The sequence below is a fragment of the Salvelinus alpinus genome, chromosome 27, assembly GCF_045679555.1.
Source record: "Salvelinus alpinus chromosome 27, SLU_Salpinus.1, whole genome shotgun sequence".
Classification (NCBI taxonomy): Eukaryota; Metazoa; Chordata; class Actinopteri; order Salmoniformes; family Salmonidae; genus Salvelinus; species Salvelinus alpinus.
In genome coordinates, this window is record NC_092112.1 from 46,262,048 (window position 1) to 46,282,827 (window position 20,780).

Below are 20,780 nucleotides of genomic sequence, written 5' to 3' on the forward strand. Positions count from 1 at the left end.
TGGCATTCCAAGTGTTTCACTAATGGAAATACAATAGGCCCTTGTCTGTCTATACAGGGCCTTGGGAACTGTGCATTCTGACTCGGTCACTGAGTTAGGTCCCATTCTGAAGACGTTCTTTCTTCTCTAAGACCTTTTCGACTCATCCTGATAGGAGATGGCTGGTTAGGTTGAAGTAAAATTACAGCAACTCAACCGTGAGGCCACTAGTGAGGGTAGCAAGTTTTCAGAATCGAACACAACTATTGTATTCACAACATTGTGCCCTTCATAAAAGTTTCACTAACTTCTAAACAACATTTGACCAGCACAGTATCTTTCAAGGTAGACGTTGCCACAAGCAGCACCGCAGATATTGTGATGAGCGAGATGCAAGATTTTGCTCTCACACAATCACACAGTATAGGTAGGTGCATGTGTGTGGGTTCGCTTCACACTGTTACAGTGTGGTAGCCAGGGTGCCAAAATAGCGAAGAAGTTGAGCATCGTGCTTCAAGAAATTGACCCACTATGCCATTTACTTTTTGCAACCACGTCATATTGCTGAGTCTACCTTTAATGTTCAACTTTGCCGTCTTTTCCTTTCCTATTTTTAGTTGTACATCGTTCTTTAAATTTTTTTTGTGTTGTATGATCAACAATGTCTTTCTTGTCTGAAATACTTGATTTCCATGACCAAGCTTTCTGTATCCAATCAATTGTGGGAAATCACCAAGAAGAAAGAAACAAGTCAGTAACCACGGTAACTAGAGGATGTCTACATCAGCAGGATGACGTAACCTCTGTGTAATGTGGCTCCATCATAGACCGGCCTCGCATGTTCAGTGTCTGAGTCAGCACACATCATGCTTCGACTCTCCCTCGCTTGTCTTCTAATGCATTCTCCTTTTACTCTGGTAACAGTTCCAAGTGGCTCATGTTGGTGATACTAACTAACAGGTTTGGCCTCCTTCTCTGTGTTCTAGTATGCATTGTTGTGTGGATGTCGGTAGGTAGCCCTGCTTCAATCTTCCAAGGTGAAAAGAATACTTCAGGAAAAAAAAAAACTAGTCTATGATTGAGGTCCTTCCCTTCTAGCTCTCTTTTATTTTTCTATTCAATTTTTTTATGTGTTTTTTCTTGTCTTTGAGTGAGTTGTTTCTTGTCTATACTCAGTATGCGGTATTCTTCTTACCTGGTATGATTCATACTAATTTACAAGAGGGAGTCTGTCCGCCATAATGCCATTTCCGTCCTGGATTTAACAGTTATCAGTAGGTTGCAGTATTTTCTCATTGTAGCCAATTTTCTTGTACAGTTTTATGCAAATTTCACATGGATGTTTATGACTTTCTCTGCTGCCACAAACAATTTAGAAATGATGTAGATAGAAATTACTGTGCAACGGAAAATAAAAGTGGAAAAAATGTATACCTCTGGTGGTGGTTTATTCCCCATGTCCATCATGAACCCTAAGGTGAATGCACTGCCATCTTCTACAGGGCAGTGCTGCTTCTTTCATACAGTTGTTGCTCAAATAAGTATATTAACACAGAGGAATTTGTTAGAGTAGCCATTGTCTTACAGCATTGATACACCATCTGGGGTATCTTAAAGAACAAGGGTGCTGGAGCACCCCCTGAAAAATCTGAATAACTAAGTATTAACCTTCCAAATATCTATAATGGTTACTCCCAGTGTGAGTTTTTTTATGCATGTGATGTCAGAATGCTCTCACTATTCCAATGTGATTGCTAAGCAACAGGACAGTTAAAACTTCTTATGGCTTGGGGGCGCTATTTTCACGTCCGGATGAAAAGGGTGCCCAAAGTAAACTGCCTGCTACTCAGGCCCAGAAGCTTGGATATGCATGTAATTGGTAGATTTGAAAACTCTCTAAAGTTTCTAGAACTGTTGGAATAAAGTCTGTGAGTATAACAGAACTTATTTGGCGAAACCCCGAGCACAATCCATCCAGTGATTTTTTTTTTAGGTCAATCTTTTTTCCATTGAATTTCTAATGCAAGGCCGTTTTAATAGCAATATCCTTGCAGTTCCTATAGCTTCCACTAGATGTCAACAGTCTTTAGAAATTGGTTGATGTTTTTCTTTAGAGAAATGAAGTAGTAGCCCTGTTATTTTCCTGTGTCACTCCAGGTGCACTCTAATGATTTGGTGCGCGTGACCTGGAACATGCTTTCTTTGTTTTCGTCCGGTATTGAAAGCTGTTTATCCAGTCTTAAATTTAATCAATTATTTACATAAAAAAATACCTAAAGTTGTTTGAAATGGACAAAGATTACAGGTAACTTATGAGAGATTTTGTAGTCATGCAGCATGAGTTGGAACCGGTGTTTTTCTGGATCAAACGTGCCAAATAAATTGACATTTTGGATATATAACAATGGAATTAATCGAACAAAAGGACCATTTGTGATGTTTATGGGACATATTGGAGTGCCAACAGAAGAAGCTCGTCAAAGGTAAGGCATGAATTATATCTTTATTTCTGAGTTTTGTGTCGCGGCTGTCGGGTTGAATTATGATTGTCTGTCTTTGTTTGATGGGGTGCTGTCCTCAGATAATAGCACGGTTTGCTTTCGCCGTAAAGCATTTTTGAAATCTGACACTGCAGCTGGATTCACAACAAGTGTAGCTTTAATTTGGTGTATTGCACGTGTGATTTCATGAAAGTTTAATTTTTATAGTAATTTAATTTGAATTTGGCGCTCTGCCATTTCACCGGATGTTGTCAAATCGATCCCGCTAAAGGGATTTGATCCTTAACCTACGTTGCCCTTAAACCAAGACACGCTGCCTGCTAATTATCTATAGGCTATGTTTCAATTAGTCAATTTCAAATTATTTTCTATCAAGTTTTATTTTCTAATAACAATTTGAATTGAAGTGTCATTAATTTGCATAGACGTAGCCCATTTCACTGCTGCGGATAGTTTATGTTTGGGGCTTTACTGAGCTGCACAAACTTTTCTCTTCGAGGAGAGCCCAAGCACTTCCCCAGTGTTTCCACAGATCAGGTAAGCAGACATTTGCGCAGTCTATCACACACTTTTTCCCCCTGGCACATTTTCTGGATGGCTCGCATTGCCTTCATTGTTGTTTTCCTTACAAATAATACCTTTGGACGTGTTTCTGTATATCGTGTTGTCGTTTCTACTGTAGCATACAGCATATACAATGCATACGGAAAGTATTCAGACCCCTTCCCTTTTTCCACATTTTGTTACGTTACAGCTTTATTCTAAAATGGATTAAATATTTTTTCCCTCTTCAATCTACACACAATACCCCATAATGACAAAGTGAAAATAGGTTTTTACATTTTTTACATAAGTATTCAGACTCTTTGCTATGATACTCAAAATTGAGCTCAGGTGCATCCTGTTTCCATTGATCATTGATCATCCTTGAGATGTTTCTACAACTTGATTGGAGTCTACCGCTGGTAAATTCAATTGATTGGACATGATTTGAGAGTGCATGTCAGAGCAAAAATCAAGCCATGAGGTCGACCGGAAGGGTACCAAAACATTTCTGCAGCATTGAAGCTCCCCAAGAACACAGTGGCCTCCATCATTCTTAAATGGAAGATGTTTGGAACCACCAAGACTCCTGCTAGAGCTGGCTGCCCAGCCAAACTGAGCAAGTGGGGGAGAAGGGCTTTGGTCAGGAGGTGACCAAAAACCCCAAGTCACTCTGACAGAGCTCAAGAGTTCCCCTATGGAGATGGGAGAACCTTCCAGAAGGACAACCATCTCTACAGCACTCCACTAAGCAGTCCTTTATGGTAGAAATTTCCAAGAGACCCCTAAAGGACTCTCAGATGATGCAATCTCAGTCACACTATACACTGCCTTTTCCCACCTGGACAAAAGAAACACCTATGTGAGAATGCTGTTCATACACAACAAAACCTTTTCCTCCTCAGGAGACTGACTCCAGTCACCCAAGTCATAGACTGTTTTCTCTCCTACCACACGACAAGCGTTACCGGAGCGCCAAGTCTAGGACCAAAATGCACAATAACAGCTTCTACCCACAAGCCATAAGACTGATGAACAATTCATCAAATGGCCACCGGACTATTTACATTGATTTGATTAAATTTTGAAACAGGCCATCATCACTGTCAATCGTGAATGATAATTATTCACGTTTTACATCTGAATGCCAATAATTTGATTAATCTAAATCAGTTTTATGGGAATAGCCTATGCATTTTGATGGTCTTGAATTACTGTTTTGTGGGCGAATTAGAGCAGATAATGCCTTTCTTATATTTTGTTTCAATCATAGCATATCCTGTATAGTGGCTCTGAGTTTTGGTGTATGATCAGTTGTAACTTTAGCATGTAAATCATGGTGGGACAAACTCCCCAAAAAACATAGGGATACATGCTAGCAATGCCACTACACAACACAACACTAACCAATACATTAGCTGCACTATAAAGGTGACAAAAGTTGCCCACAAACTGTTAGGGCCCACATAAAGCTGTCGCAACAGCAGAGCTTTCTTTTCAGAACCATGGATTGAATCCTTACCACTGCTACACCTGGTTATCAGTGGAGCCTTGTCTAGCAGGGAAACAGTTAATTCAGCCTCATTTACTGCCTTTTAAAAAGACAAAATCTCTCTAAAACAGGCTATAGGCTACATGTGCACCACCAAGTCATAATAGTAGGCTAAGTGAGAGAGGGATAGGGAACAAATTATTAGGGTGAGGCACATGGGCTACTAACAGCTTACAACACAACATGCACTTAGTATTACTTTCTGAGCTACAGTATACATATCTCCCTGGCATATTACATAAATATATAGCAGCATACAACACATTTTTGGACATTGTGCTCACTTGAACAGGAAGGTGGCGCGTCGGTCCTTGTGGGCAAACTTTGTAATCAAAGTCTGGCATTCTCTGGATTGATGGTGCTTTCAAGACAACTGGGAACTTGGACAAAAACATGATGTCAGTTATCTCCCAGAAGAAGGCCTGAGTTCCCAACTTGGAATTCCAAGTTGGATGACCGTTCAAAACGTATTATCCCAGGCTGAGCTCTTTTTTATAATTGTTTTTTTGTTGTTGTCTTGAACTCACTGAAGTCTGAGATTTCCCAGTTCCGAATTTCCAGTTGTTTTGAACATGGCAGAAGTCATGCTGGATTGACAGCATGGCCAATGTATTCAACCTTTTCTGGCCCATGGTGTTGAATGTTAATCCTTTTAAAACTTCTTAGGGCTAGGCCCATTTTTTCTCAATTTCTGCCTGAATGACGTGCCCAAAGTAAACTGCATGTAGCAAAGGCCCTGAGGCCAGGATATGCAATTGGTACCATTGGAAAGAAAACACTTTGAGGTTTGTAGAAGTGTTAAAATATTGTAGGAGAATATAACAGAATAGATACTGTATGGTAGGAGAAAATCGAAAGAAAAACCAACCAGAATTATTTTGAAAGAGAGACCATCTTAGAAATGCAAGAGAAAGGTCATATTGTAAAATAGCTCCCTGGATGGTGTCAGCAGTCTATGTTCCACAGGGTGTCAGCAGTCTATGTTCAAGGTTTCAGGCTTGTAACTTCAAAAACGAATAAGAAATAACAGTTTTTGTATGAGGACACAGTCTGCAAAATCCGTGTCACCGCGCGTAATGATGAAGTTGCTCACATGCTAAAATCGGTTTCCTATTGAACATATCTCTTTCCGAAATAAATATTATGGTTTGGTTACATTTTAGGGTGTCTGAGGAGTAAATAGAAACATATTTTGACTTGAAACAAAGTTTATGGGTAGATTTTCGGATTCCTTTCTCTGCAATATGAACGAGTGGATTAATCAAATCGATGGCGCCAACTAAACAGACTTTTTGGGATATAAAAACGATTTATCGAACAGAACAACACTACATGTTATAGCGGGGACCCTTTGGATGACAAATCAGAGGAAGATTTTCAAAAAGTAAGTGAATATTTCATCTTTATATGTGAATGTATGAAACCTGTGCTGGTGGAAAAATATTGTGGGGCGCCGTCCTCAAACAATCGCATGGCATGTTTCCGCTGTAATAGCTACTGTAAATCGGACAGTGCAGTTCAATTAACAAGAATTTAAGCTTTCAGCCAATATAAGACACTTATATGTACCTAAATGTTTAAAATCCATAATAACTATTAGAATTGATTTGATTTACGCATGCGGGACACCAATCCTTATTTAAGCTTGGAAAAGAGATCCTTAAACCCAGACTTGGACCACACACCCACTCCACTGAATAGCAGGCTAGTGATTGCTTTGTTATGCTTGCAGTTAGCCACTGATTCCTTCCAAATCACTCATTGTTGAATTTGCGATTTCCAACTTGGTGTGTAATGTGTATTTCCAATGGCCAATGAGCACCGATACGTTTTATCTATAATTACGCATTATTACCGCCAATGTGGCCCAATTCACATTTCTAATTCCCCACCCTGTCATAGCCTACCCTAACGGGCCTCAACCAATAGTCAATATAGGCTAAAGATCCCAAGCAGGGCCACAGCAACTTCCAGAGAGAGTCAGGCTCTTGGTCTTTTTGGTGGCCACTCTGGTTTGAGTGTCCTTGGCAGAACAGTGTCGCTGTAACCAGGTGGTCACATATCGTTCTGGATTCCACTGCACCAGAGCAGGTCGGTGAAGTTCTATGAACATCAAGGCAGACAGGTGATATTTTTTTCCAACATTATGAAGTTGTCAAGCCTCCAATGGGCCTCTGCAGTGCACACATGTAGCCTACAGTTCGTCATCATTCGCCAGAGAGAAGACAGGGAAGAAACCACCATTTACCTACTTTTAGACTGCTGTAGCCTACGTATTTATTTGGTTTCTCAATCTATTGTTTTTAATGGAATTTTAGTAGTAATTAAATATAATTTATTTAGAATTGATCAGAATATTCTCAAATTGAAACAATTTAGGAAGCGCTGCTCCCTCACGCTTCCCCAGCACTTCAAGCCTGATTACTTGTGAAGCTAAGGCAGCTGGACTGTGCTATTCCATCATTAAAAATATGAATATATTTTTGTGGGAGGATTATTTGTCGCACCCCCCACTACTACTTCCCGCGGCTATGTCTAAAAGTGAGTGTCTCAGACAGTATCATGAAGTTTGAGCCTAAAAATCAGGACAGTCTCATCAAGGTCAAGTCCCAGAGCCCATACATGTCCTTCATTGGTCCACTCAGAGGCACAGTTATCGACAAATCAATCATTTCCCAGTAGATGGCAGCAAACACTCACGAATCAGTTCAATTCATTTGAATGCAGGCAGGACACTAAGTGCATTGAGATGTAGCTGGGGACTATCCATTGTAGTGGGGATACTGCGGAGTGGGGACTTTCGAGTAGCTGGCAAACACTTGCTCTATGCATAGCGCGCATGTTGGTAGATGGGACACATGGAGAAAAGGAGAGGATGAGCGTCCTACACGCAGTCAGGATTTTCATTAGAATAAAGCAGAATGACTAGTGTTTTTCTGATTTACTGAACCTTTTTCCTTCGTATTTGTTCTTCTTGCTTGCTCCCCAAAATGACCACCCGTGGACCTAGCATCGTGTTTGAGTGGCTGAAGACCCTCCAGCTCTCTCAGTATGTGGAGTCCTTCGTGGATAACGGCTATGATGATCTGGAAGTTTGCAAACAAATTGGGGACCCCGACCTGGATGCTATCGGTGTCTACATACCGCACCACCGGCGAAGGATCAACAACGCGGTGCAAAGGCTGAAAGACGAGGATGAGGAAGCCGCCGGGCTTTACTTCACACTTGAGCCAATGCCCACCACACCCCCCAACAGCCACCTGTTGGAACATTACGAGTCCAAACTCTGGGGGTCAAAGTCTTGGAACGAACCGGACAGTGACCGGGTCGGGAGGAACGGGGGCACATATCTGTGCGTGCAAAGGAACCTGATGCTTGGCAACCGAAGGGAGTTGGTGATTTACCCCAAACTGAAGCTGAAGATCATGATTAGGGATAAAGTCATCGGAGATGGCATCAACCTCGCCAGGCCGCCATACTCAAACAAGGTATATAAGTCACACAAATGTTTTTGGTGTGCTTTGTCCAGTGTTGACCTCATATTGGCTTACAGAAAACCTGTATTGATCTCACATAAGTGCCTGCTGCCTCCCAGTGTGTTCTCAGGTGATGGAGTGGTCAGTGGCCAGTCTTTTGAAGGTCACTTTGGTGGGGTTACCATCATGAGAAAGATATTAGTGCCTTGCTTCCAATACTCTTCACATCCTTATAATCTAAAAATGAGTTTGTATCAGCTATCTGCCATGAGGGCAGGGGCCTCAGGGAAAAGTGGCAATAACAATCGAAACTTTTGAATACCCCCAAAACACAAACTTTGGATCAGCACCTCACCTCACACTTGTCAGGCCCAGCGCTAATGTAATGAGTGACTGACTGGTCACATATCAGATTTCTTTAATGATAACCATGAGAGAATAGAACTGTCCCAGGGTCAGCGAGTTCACTTCAACCTGCAGCCTGACCTCAGAGCCATACAAAGCATACTATACATATGTTGATACACCTCCAAGACCTATTATACACTACATGATCAAAAGTATGTGGACACCTGCGGGTCGAACATCTCATTCCAAAATCATGGGCATTAATATGGAGTTGGTCTCCCTTTTTCTGCTATAACAGCCTCCACTGTTCTGGGAAGGCTTTCTACTAGATGTTGGAACATTGCTGGGGGGACTTGCTTCCATTCAGCCACAAGAGCATTAGAGAGGTCGGGCGAGTAGGCCTGGCTCGCAGTCGGCGTTCCAATTCATCCAAAGGTGTTCGATGGGGTTGAGATCAGGGCTTTGTGCAGGCCAGTCAAGTTCTTCCACATCGATCTCGACAAACCATTTCTGCATGGACTTCGCTTTGTGCACAGGGGCATTGTCATGCTGAAACAGGAAAGGACCTTCCCCAAACTGTTTCCACAAAGTTGGAAGCACAGAATTGTCTAGAATGTCATTGTATGCTGTAGCGTTAAGATTTCCCTTCACTGGAACTTAGGGGCCTAGCACGAACCATGGAAAACAGCGCCCAACCATTATTCCTCCTCCACCAAACTTTACAGTTGGCACTATGCATTCGTGAAGGTAGCTTTCTCCTGGCATCCGCCAAACCCAGATTCGTCCATCAGACTGCCAGATGGTGGAGCGTCACTTCAGAGAACGCATTTCCACTGCTCCAGTGTCTAATGGCGGTGAGTTTTACCTCACTCCAGCTGATGCTTGGCATTGCTGGGCATTGCTTGCGAGCTGACAAGGTAAAAAGCTGTCGTTCTGACCGTGAACAAGGCAGTTAACCCATTGAAGGGTTAACCCAGGACGTCATTGAAAATAAGAATTTGTTCTTAACTGACTTGCCTAGTAAAATAGAAATGAAATAGGTTTCCATGGCTGAGCAGCCGCACACAAGCCTAAAATCACTTGCGCATCTTAGGCTTGTGTGCGGCTGCTCAGCCATGGAAACCTAATTAATTTATATACACTGCTCAAAAAAATAAAGGGAACACTAAAATAACACATCCTAGATCTGAATGAATGAAATATTCTTATTAAATACTTTTTTCTTTACATAGTTGAATGTGCTGACAACAAAATCACACAAAAATTATCAATGGAAATCAAATTTATCAACCCATGGAGGTCTGGATTTGGAGTCACACTCAAAATTAAAGTGGAAAACCACACTACAGGCTGATCCAACTTTGATGTAATGTTCTTAAAACAAGTCAAAATGAGGCTCAGTAGTGTGTGTGGCCTCCACGTGCCTGTATGACCTCCCTACAACGCCTGGGCATGCTCCTGATGAGGTGGCGGATGGTCTCCTGAGGGATCTCCTCCCAGACCTGGACTAAAGCATCCGCCAACTCCTGGACAGTCTGTGGTGCAACGTGGCGTTGGTGAATGGAGCGAGACATGATGTCCCAGATGTGCTCAATTGGATTCAGGTCTGGGGAACGGGCGGGCCAGTCCATAGCATCAATGCCTTCCTCTTGCAGGAACTGCTGACACAGTCCAGCCACATGAGGTCTAGCATTGTCTTGCATTAGGAGGAACCCAGGGCCAACCGCACCAGCATATGGTCTCACAAGGGGTCTGAGGATCTCATCTCGGTACCTAATGGCAGTCAGGCTACCTCTGGCGAGCACATGGAGGGCTGTGCGGCCCCCCAAAGAAATGCCACCCCACACCATGACTGACCCACCGCCAAACCAGTCATGCTGGAGGATGTTGCAGGCAGCAGAACATTCTCCACGGCGTCTCCAGACTCTGTCACGTCTGTCACGTGCTCAGTGTGAACCTGCTTTCATCTGTGAAGAGCACAGGGCGCCAGTGGCGAATTTGCCAATCTTGGTGTTCACTGGCAAATGCCAAATGTCCTGCACGGTGTTGGGCTGTAAGCACAACCCCCACCTGTGGACGTCGGGCCCTCATACCACCTTCATGGAGTCTGTTTCTGACCGTTTGAGCAGACACATGCACATTTGTGGCCTGCTGGAGGTCATTTTGCAGGGCTCTGGCAGTGCTCCTCCTTGCACAAAGGCGGAGGTAGCGGTCCTGCTGCTGGGTTGTTGCCCTCCTACGGCCTCCTCCACGTCTCCTGATGTACTGGCCTGTCTCCTGGTAGCGCCTCCATGCTCTGGACACTACTCTGACAGACACAGCAAACCTTCTTGCCACAGCTCGCATTGATGTGCCATCCTGGATGAGCTGCACTACCTGAGCCACTTGTGTGGGTTGTAGACTCCGTCTCATGCTACCACTAGAGTGAAAGCACCGCCAGCATTCAAAAGTGACCAAAACATCAGCCAGGAAGCATAGGAACTGAGAAGTGGTCTGTGGTCACCACCTGCAGAACCACTCCTTTATTGGGGGTGTCTTGCTAATTGCCTATAATTTCCACCTGTTGTCTATTCCATTTGCACAACAGCATGTGAAATTTATTGTCAATCAGTGTTGCTTCCTAAGTGGACAGTTTGATTTCACAGAAGTGTGATTGACTTGGAGTTACATTGTGTTGTTTAAGTGTTCCCTTTATTTTTTTGAGCAGTGTATATATATATGGGTTGAATATATATATATTCTAATGGTCTAGTTCCTTAGACAGAAACAAACTTAGCGACGTTGGTCGGGGAGGATTGGTAGGAAGGAGTATACTGTATCTAGCAAGCCAAAAGTTGTGTGTTCGAGCCATGTCAGGGACAACTGTAGCATTTTAACTAGCCCCTCCCCAAACCTTAACCTGAATCTCCTAACGTTTTACGTTTATTCTCCTAACCTTTGTCCTTTTATTTCTCCCAACCTTTTACTTAATTGATTCTAACCTTTTGTCGTTAGTTCTGCTAACCACCAACATACACTGTAAAGCCCAATGTGCTGTCATTACTCAAAACCTTTGAGGAAACCCATTGCACTTAATATATCTGAGTACAGTTACTTAAAGTGATTTTGTAGTCATAGCTCATGCCGTCACCTTGACCCTTTAGGGGGTCCAGATTTGAGTTGTATCAGCATGAACAATTTGAGTAAAGCCCCCACTAAGCCACGCCTATGATATACTTTCCCAGTGTGCCCCTTCCTTTTAGAGTGAATTGTAGAGTTACCACCCATGACTGTATTTGTTAGTGACAGAGACATTGTTGTCGAATTCATTCATTTTCATTCCTAGGCAAATGTCGTTATAACTAAACTCTTTGACTATTTATCTCATAAGGCCTTATTTTGAGGCCTTTCCCTAACACTGTGGAATGAAACTCATGGTTTACAGGCCCCCCTAAATGTATATATATCCTGGCTGGAGGATTTACGTCAATGACGGATTTACATCAATCTTCCAACTGGGATTTCTGGCAAACCTGGGAAATTTATCAGAATTTTGCAACCCTACCGGCAAGTCACATTATGCTTGCAAAGTGATGTGTAATTCCTATTGGAATCCAGACAGAGTTAGGATATCCAACAGTTAAGGTTTTAGTCACCCGCAACCTGCATTCATAATAACTGGCAGAGTTAGGATCAGAGTTAGGATTACCTAAGCCATTTAAATTAGAACAACCATTTCAGTAATGGCTACAAAAAATCGACCTAAATGATTGGATTAGTTGAGACAAATGTATGTGATTTATCTTTGTGGCATAAGATTAGTCAATCAATCACTCAATGTACATGCAAAAACACAGATATATAAAAAAAAAATTAAAAAGCGACCTGCAGTAGAGCAAAAATGTCACTCGTTATCATAACTTTCAAAAATACTTTTGATTTAGATTTGAGTCAGTGCCACAAACATTTTAAAATTAACAATTCATTTTTATTGACTTTGAGTTCCACTAGAAGTATTTTAGTAAAACATGCCTTGGGGTTTACAGTGTCAATTCTCCGTGTAATTCTCCTTTGTTGTTACAACAAAAAACAAGGCTTGCGAAAGTGTTCACTCCCCTTTGCATTTTTCCTATTTTGTTGCCTTACAACCTGGAATTAAAATGGATTTTTTGTGGGTTTGTATCATTTGATTTAGACAACATGCCTACCACTTTGAAGATGCAAAATATTTTTTCTTGTGAAACAAACAAGAAAAAAGCCAAAAAAACGGAAAACTTGAGTGTGCATAACTATTCACCCCCCAAAGGCAATACTTGTATAGCCACTTTTTGCAGAAAATACAGCTGACAGTCTCTTGGGTTATGTCTCTATACGCTTGGTACATCTAGTCACTGGGATTTTTGCCCATTCTTCAAGGCAAAACTGCTCCAGCTCCTTCAAGTTAGATGGGTTCCGCTGGTGTACAGCAATCGTTAAGTCGTAACACAGATTCTCAATTGGAATGAGGTCTGGACTTTGACTAAGCCATTCCAAGATATTTAAATGTTTCCCCTTAAACCACTCAAGTGTTGCTTTAGCAGTATGATTAGGGTCATTGTCCTGTTGGAAGGTGAACCTCAGTCCCAGTCTCAAATCTCTGGAAGACTGAAACAGGTTTTCCTCAAGAATTTCCCTGTATTTAGCGCCTTCCATCATTCCTTCAATTCTGACCAGTTTCCCAGTTCCTGCTGATGAAAAACATCCCCACAGCATGATGCTGCCACCTCCATGTTTCACTGTGGGGATGGTATTCTCGGGGTGATGAGAGGTGTTGGGTTTGCGCCAGACATAGCGTTTTCCTTCATTGGTCAAAATGCTCCATTTTAGTCTCATCTGACCAGAGTACCTTCTTCCATATGTTTGGGGAGTCTCCCACATGCCTTTTAGTGAACACCAAATGGGTTTGCTTACTTTTTTATTTTAGCAATGGCTTTTTAATGGTCCCTCTTCCGTAAATCCCAGCTCTGTGGAGTGTACATCTTAAAGTGGTTCTATGGACAGATACTCCAATCTCCGCTGTGGAGCTTTGCAGCTCCTTCAGGGTTGTCTTTAGTCTCTTTGTTGCCTCTCTGATTAATGCCCTCCTTGCCTGGTCGATGAGTTTTGGTGTGCAGCCCTGTCTTGGCAGGTCTGTTGTGATGCCATATTCTTTCCTGTTTTAATAATGGATTTAATGGTGCTCCGTGGGATGTTCAAAGTTTCGGATATTTTTTATAACCCAACGCTGATCTGTACTTCTCCACAACTTTGTCCCTGACCTGATTGGAGAGCTCCTTGGTCTTCGTGGTGCTGCTTGCTTGGTAGTGCCCCTTGGTGTTGCAGACTCTGGGCCTTTCAGAACAGGTGCATATATACTGAGATCATGTGACAGATCATGTGACACTTAGATTGCACACAGGTGGACTTTTTTTAAACAACTTTTGTGACTTTTGAAGGTAATTGGTTGCACCAGATCTTATTTAAGGGCTTCATAGCAATGGGGGTGAATACATACGCACGCACCACTTTTCAGTTTTTTATTTTTTAGAATTTTTTTAACAATACATTTGTTTTCATTTTACTTCACCAATTTGGACAATTTTGTCTATGTCCATTACATGAAATCAATTTAAAGTACAGGTTGTAATGCAACAATATAGGAAAAACGCCAAGTGGGGTGAAAACTTTTGCAAGGCACTGTAAGTTACGTCACTCAATTTGTATGCTATTGTACGACCGGGTACAACTTATGATAAGTCCTCTAACTCGTATGATATTCTACAACCGCTATTCCATTCATAATGTAACCTAATGTAAAGTAATATATCATACTAAATGGAGGGATTAAATATGCATACCACATCCTACACCATGCCCTAAGAACAGGTTACATCCTGGGGAGGTCTGAGTTAGAATTGCTGTGTTGTCGGCTGCTGTGATTCGACAATCAGTCTCTAATTTCCTGTAGAGGGTGGCGATTTACAACCTGATAATTATTCATTCACACTGACCTCAGCTATCTAGTGTCCTCAACTCTCAAGCCCCAGGGTTAGGTCTTAGATGGTGGCTGAGAACTAGCATTAGAGTGTAGCATCATGTATCAGCGAGGCCTCTCTGTTCATGGTGTTCCAGTGTTTCTCCTATATTATTTTGTAGGTGGGCGCAGAGTTCCTGAACCAACATTGAAGGTTGCGGACACAACATTCCATTTGAATGTGTCTAAGTAAGTAAAGGAAAAGCATTTGGGGATATCTCCCTACTGTATCTATTAGAGATTTAATTCATATTTTTCCCTGTGGAAAAGGCAAGGTAGTTGTTCTATGATCAATTTAACTAAAAGCCAATACTGCTTTCCTTACAGACTCATAAATCACAAATTCTCTTGGTGAAGAAAAACAACATATTTTTAATGGACGGTTTGGGGTGTGTACTTTTGGCAGGAACACAAATAACGTGACAGTTTAGAGTGGAGAGAGGAACATCTTCCCGTTCTGTGTCTGTGTACGGGCGTGTATACTTATGCATTTGTGCATGTCTGCATTTGCATCACAATGTGAGTCTATGGACTATAGCCTACACATTACATGTGCCAGTGAGGTGTGGTAGGCTACAGGGTATCTAGTGCTGCTAATGCTTTATTTACCAAAACAAAATTGTCTGCCAAACGTAGAACTTGAATAGATTAAGTGTTGCATACAATCATTTTTTATCAAGCATAAGAATATGTGTGGGTGTGCGCTATGATGTTGTTGGGTGAGGCAGAGGGGTGAGTGTGAGGAGGAGGATAGGGGGCGTTGCTTTGTTCAATTTGCCTGACTGTTGCCATGAGGCCATGTTCATTGAGAAGAGTTGACTGTTGATGTTGCATTCTCTCCTGACCTACTGGCCTGTTCACAGGGAAGGACACGCACGCATACAAAAGTGGCGGTCGGTGCCGTTTAAGATGAGGCAGGCCGATTTTTTTCTTCTTCTTCATGAGCATGGCCTCATTTCTATTACAGCATATTGGATGACTGTCATTCATTTTCCATTCACCCAGTTCAATGTAACAGCGATAGGTTTAGACTACTACATTATACTCAAATTTTCCCTATACCCATCATGAGGTTGCTACAACTTAGCCTATGAATGAAAGTTTACAACATAGATGCACACAGGTCGAGAGACAAATTTGAGGTGACAGACAGTGACACTCTTGCCTGCATCTAGCTGATATAGGGTATAATAGTTAGTATACTTATTAGTCCAACAGTTGCAAACGAGAGTTTCCATTGGACAAATTCAGGTATTTTTATCCCTGTTTTGTTCCGTTTGCTTACTTTAAAAAAATGATCTTCAACAGAATCGGCGGAATGAATACACCCCTGATCACGCGTAAACAGAGTTCACTCTCATAACAGCCACGTTGTATTCCTGCTCTTCCCTTTGCTTGTGGACTTCAATGTACAACACATCAGCTGTATGTGACCTGGCGAAAAAACCTTTCCAAGCCAAACCTCTACAAACAGCCTACATCGTTGTCCTCGTATTAGCTAGAGTAACGTCATAGTCAGCATAGGTAATAGAACTAACATGTTAGTAAAGCATGCAGTAATGTTAGTGTACAGTAAGTAAGCAGTTACACCGGCGGGCCTGGTGACATTCTTGACTTGGAAGAGTTCCAGTGTTGTGTTGGAAAGTCATAGCCAGCTAGCTAACATAGCAGTCCTCTGCTTGAGTAGGGTCTTTCAGTAGGCTAAACTAGCTAGCTACATTTACTAGCTAAGTAAATGAAACTGAAAAAATATGACAATCTCTATTTCTCTTTTGCTTCTTCATTTTGGAAGAAATGTATTTGTTCAAAACTGTTCAACTATTGTCTTTCTGAGTCAACTACTCACCACATTTTATACACTGCAGTGCTAGCTAGCTGTAGCATATGCTTTCAGTACTAGATTCATTCTCTGATCCTTTGACTGGGTGGACAAAATGTCAGTTCATGCTGGAAGAGCTCTGAAAGGCTGGAGGACATCCTCCGGAAGTTGTCATAATTACTGTGTAAGTCTATGGAAGGGGGTGAGAACCATGGGCCTCCTAGGTTTTGTATTTGTATTGTATTGTACCCAGAGGAGGACGGAAGCTACACCATGGTGCTACCCTACAGACTGCTGTTGAGGCTACTGTAGACCTTCTTTGCAAAATAGTGTGTTTTAATCAGTTATTTGGTGATATATTTAGTATAGTTTTATCTAAACAGGATAACTTTTTTTATGTTTTACAATTTAAATTGTTATGCCCCGCTCAGTAGATGACGCCAGTGTGAGTGGTTGCCAAGATGACCCAGAGCATGAACGACCCCACCATGTCCACACAGCAGGGAATCCGTGTGTCATGAGGAGCGATGGAAAAATATAAAAGGAAAAGAGAGGAGGAGAAAAGGAAAAGAGAGATCAGTCTTATCCAGACTTATGACAGGTTATTATTTAGTGGCATTTAAAGCATCACTCAATGGCAGGAGACAAATAACAGTTTTTCAACCAGACACTGTGTGTTTTGTCCTCTTGTACTGTGTGAGGTTAATAGGTCCTTGCTGTACTGTGCGAGGTTAAAAGGTTCCCCCGTCATGTTTAAAGGATTACTCTTTCATCTCTCTACTATAGTTACTGAATTGCAACTCACTGGGGTGGCTGTTAGCTGAGTGGTTAGAGCATTTGGCCAGTAACAGAAAGGTTGCTGGATCAAATCCCTGAGCTGACAAGGTAAACATCTGTTGTTCTGCCCCTGAACAACGCAGTTGCATGACATTGTCTCCTCAACTCTCTTTTCGTTTGTTCTATTTATGTGTGATTACAGCTGCACTTTGCAGAAATCGATCTGTCATCTCCTGGTTGCTAAGTCTAATAGTTTGCCTAATTTCAGTTTATGTGACAAAACAATCACGTACAGTGTAGAGAGAATCATTTTACCATATTTTTTCCAGAAAGAAAAATATTGTATTTTCAGCTGTTTTAATAAGCTAGTGTACAAAAACTGAGAGTAAAAGATGCAGAAATGAAACTTAAGAACGTGAAGCACAGAGAAAGCACACACAGAACAGATCTACCGCTTCTTAGACTTGCTTTCAATGAGAATGACAGATCTATAACTCATATTTCTATGTGAATGTGGTCAGGTTGCCCAAAAAGTTACATATTGCAGCTTTAAATCTGGTCAGAATTCCCACCTATATGGCCTACTTTTGACCCGGGCTCATAGTTTCCCTCATTAGAATGTTCTACAAAATGCCCTTTTACCCATATGACTTGAATCAGGTCTCAGAAGACTATAACACATGTGAAATATGAAATCTAGATTAAATGCTGACAGTTCACAGCTCTAGTAGTAAACTAGGGCTGACAAAAGATGATGAGCAGCTTAGAAGTGTGACTGTTGTAGTGAAGTCATAGGGTGACCTCATGTTGGTTGTTGTCTCTTGGCAGATTCTATAAGTAGAGGAAAGTCTGACGTTCTCTGCTCTGGCCTGGAAGGAGATGAGTAAGGAATAAGGATGCATATGGATGATGTTTGATTGCTGGCTCTGCCACAATGGTGACATCATTGTTTAGAATGTTTGCTCTGATAAAATCATCTTGTATGTCACGCCCTGACCGTAGAGAGCTTTTTATGTCTCTATTTTGGTTTGGTCAGGGTGTGATTTGAGTGGGCATTCTATGTTCCTTTTTCTATGATTTGTATTTCTGTGTGTTTGGCCGGGTGTGGTTCTCAATCAGAGGCAGCTGTCTATCGTTGTCTCTGATTGAGAACCATACTTAGGTAGCCTTTTTCCCACCTGTATTTGTGGGTAGTTGTCCATGTATAGTTGCCTGTGAGCACTACGTTGGCGGCATGTTTTTTCGTTTTGATGTTTATTGTTTTGTTGGCGACATCTTAAAATAAAGAAGTATGCACGCTCACCACGCTGCGCTTTGGTCCGCTGTTTCCACCTTAGAGGATCGTGACATTGTAAGACAAAGGAAGACAAAGGATTCTCCCTCCGTACCAAGAACATTAACACTGTGAATTTCACCGGTCTACGGTATATCCTGTAATCCACAGTACATCGTGTACAGTCTAGATCAGGGGTGTCAAACTCATTTCGCATCGTGGGCCACATACGGCCTAGGGAGATGTCAAGTGGGCCGGACCATTAAAATTATACCATACTCTGCTATAAATAACCAAAATATCATGTCTTTCCTTTGTTTTGGTGTAAAGAAGCACAAGAACATTAGGAAAATATTGAAATTTAATGAACTATCCTTTTACAAAACATTTCATGAAACACCTCATATTTCCTTAGACAAATGTGCAATTTACTTTTATCATTCACAAATATGCATTGCAACTGATCCCACTGATTGTCTTCTACGGCTTGTCTTCTACTCTGATGGAAAGAGTGCGCCCCTTAGCGGATAATCCATGAATTGCAGCGAATTAAAAATATTAATTCCATGTCTTTTATGCATTTTTTCCACTTTCAAATTATCCTGCGGGCCTGATCGAACCTCCTTGGGGGCCGGTTCCGGCCCGCGGGCCGTATGTTTGACACCCCTGGTCTAGATTCTAGAGCTGGAGTCCAATTAGAAACCATGCTGTTCTGAGCTAGTGAAAAGACAGAAGTGCAAGTTTTGGTCGAGGTCCATTGAAATACATACACCGAGTGTACAAAACATTAAGAACACCGGCTCTTTCCATGACATCCACTGACCAGGTGAATCCAGGTGAAAGCCATGATCCTTTATTGATGTCACTTTTTAAATAATGTTTTATTTATTTATTTCTTGAATATTCGAAACATACCATATACTTGCAGTGAAGCCGCTGAGCAACTACATCATACCAGTCATCCAACAGATTCCCATTCAGAGCGACACACAGAAGCATCCAGGGTCAATGCCCTGCTCAAGGGCACGTTGACCGATCTCCCACCAGGCCAAAAATCATGAACCCCAACCCTCCAAGATCCCCCCATGGAAGAAAAAATATATAAAATACAATTATCTCCATTCCCCACCCCCAAGAACCCCCCCAAATGCACCAACAACCAAGAAAATGAACTAAAGAGAAAAAAGAAAAAGACAGGAGAAAACAGCAAACAACAATGCAAAAAATACAAACAAAACCCCCCAAAATAATCAATTTAAAACAAAGGACATCAAGGACAACTAATATCATAACAGCAATGCCAACTGTATATGTTTGTGTGCGCATGTCTGGCACTATTACATGTACAGTATGTGTGTGTTCTTGTATGTGTTTATTTGAATGAGAGTGTGTGTATATGCATGTGTACAAACACCTGCACGGCATCAGCCTCAGGCAAACCGGCATTAGTTGTAAAAACACTGCTACTTAGTGTCATTCAAATGTACTTTTTATTATGTTTTATTTAGAGTTTATTTATTTATTTACTTTTATCTTTGACCATCATTCTATCTCCCGCACAGCAACTCCACTCCCACTTGTCTCCAATTCCACATACCAACCCTCAGCTTCCCTCAGCCCATCCCATCTATCTCTGCTGGCCACACACTTTGGGTATCTACGCAACACATATCTTTCAACTATGCTGTGATGTTTAACGTTGTCACGTTCCTGACCTTATTTCCTTTATTTTGTCTTTGTTTAGTATGGTCAGGACGTGAGCTGGGTGGGCATTCTATGTTATGTGTTTCTATGTTGGGTTCTTTTCAATTAGCCTGATATGGTTCTCAATCAGGGGCAGGTGTTTTACGTTTCCTCTGATTGAGAACCATATTAAGGTAGGCTGTTCACACTGTTTGTTTGTGGGTGATTTTTCCTGTGTCAGTGTTTGTGCCACACGGGACTGTTTCGTTTGTTAGTTTGTTCCTGTTCGTGCGTTCTTCGTTGTCTGTAAGTTCTCATGTTCAGGTCTGTTTACGTCATTTATTGTTTTGTAGTTTGTTAAGAGTTTTTCCGTCTTCGTCTTTCTTTAATAAAACAAACATGTATTCTACCCAAGCTGCATTTTGGTCCGATCCATGCTCCTCCTCAGACAAGGAGGAGAACGAACGTGACAAACGTACAATTTCAATCTATCTAATCGAATGGAATCCACAGATTGCGAGTTGAAGATAAATACTTTTACTAAGAGTATTAGTATATTAGTAATTGACTGACTCTCCAGATCTCCTAACAGTACTATTTCTAGGGTCAATTTTAGATTTTCAGCCATTCCTGAACCTGAGACCAGAAACAGGCTGAGGGCAATACCAAAATAAATGGTCTATTGATTCTGTATTCTCACAACAACATCTGCAGAGCTTTAATGATTTTATGTCCCAATTATTCAACATTTTGTTGGTGGCAAGAATTCTATATAATCATTTTAGCTGAAAAGCACAA

At 41.6% G+C, this 20,780-nt stretch overlaps 1 protein-coding gene across 1 annotated transcript in view; it reads left to right on the forward strand.

Annotated features, from left to right (window-relative positions):
* The first annotated feature begins 7,398 nt into the window (after window positions 1-7,398).
* LOC139555889 (sterile alpha motif domain-containing protein 5-like) overlaps window positions 7,399-20,780 on the forward strand; it is a 28,098-nt gene continuing 14,716 nt past the window's right edge. The window contains exon 1 of the mRNA XM_071369250.1: window positions 7,399-8,063. Within this exon, the coding sequence (XP_071225351.1) occupies window positions 7,566-8,063 (498 nt within the window). The 5' untranslated portion in view covers window positions 7,399-7,565. The remainder of the gene's footprint in view (window positions 8,064-20,780) is intronic.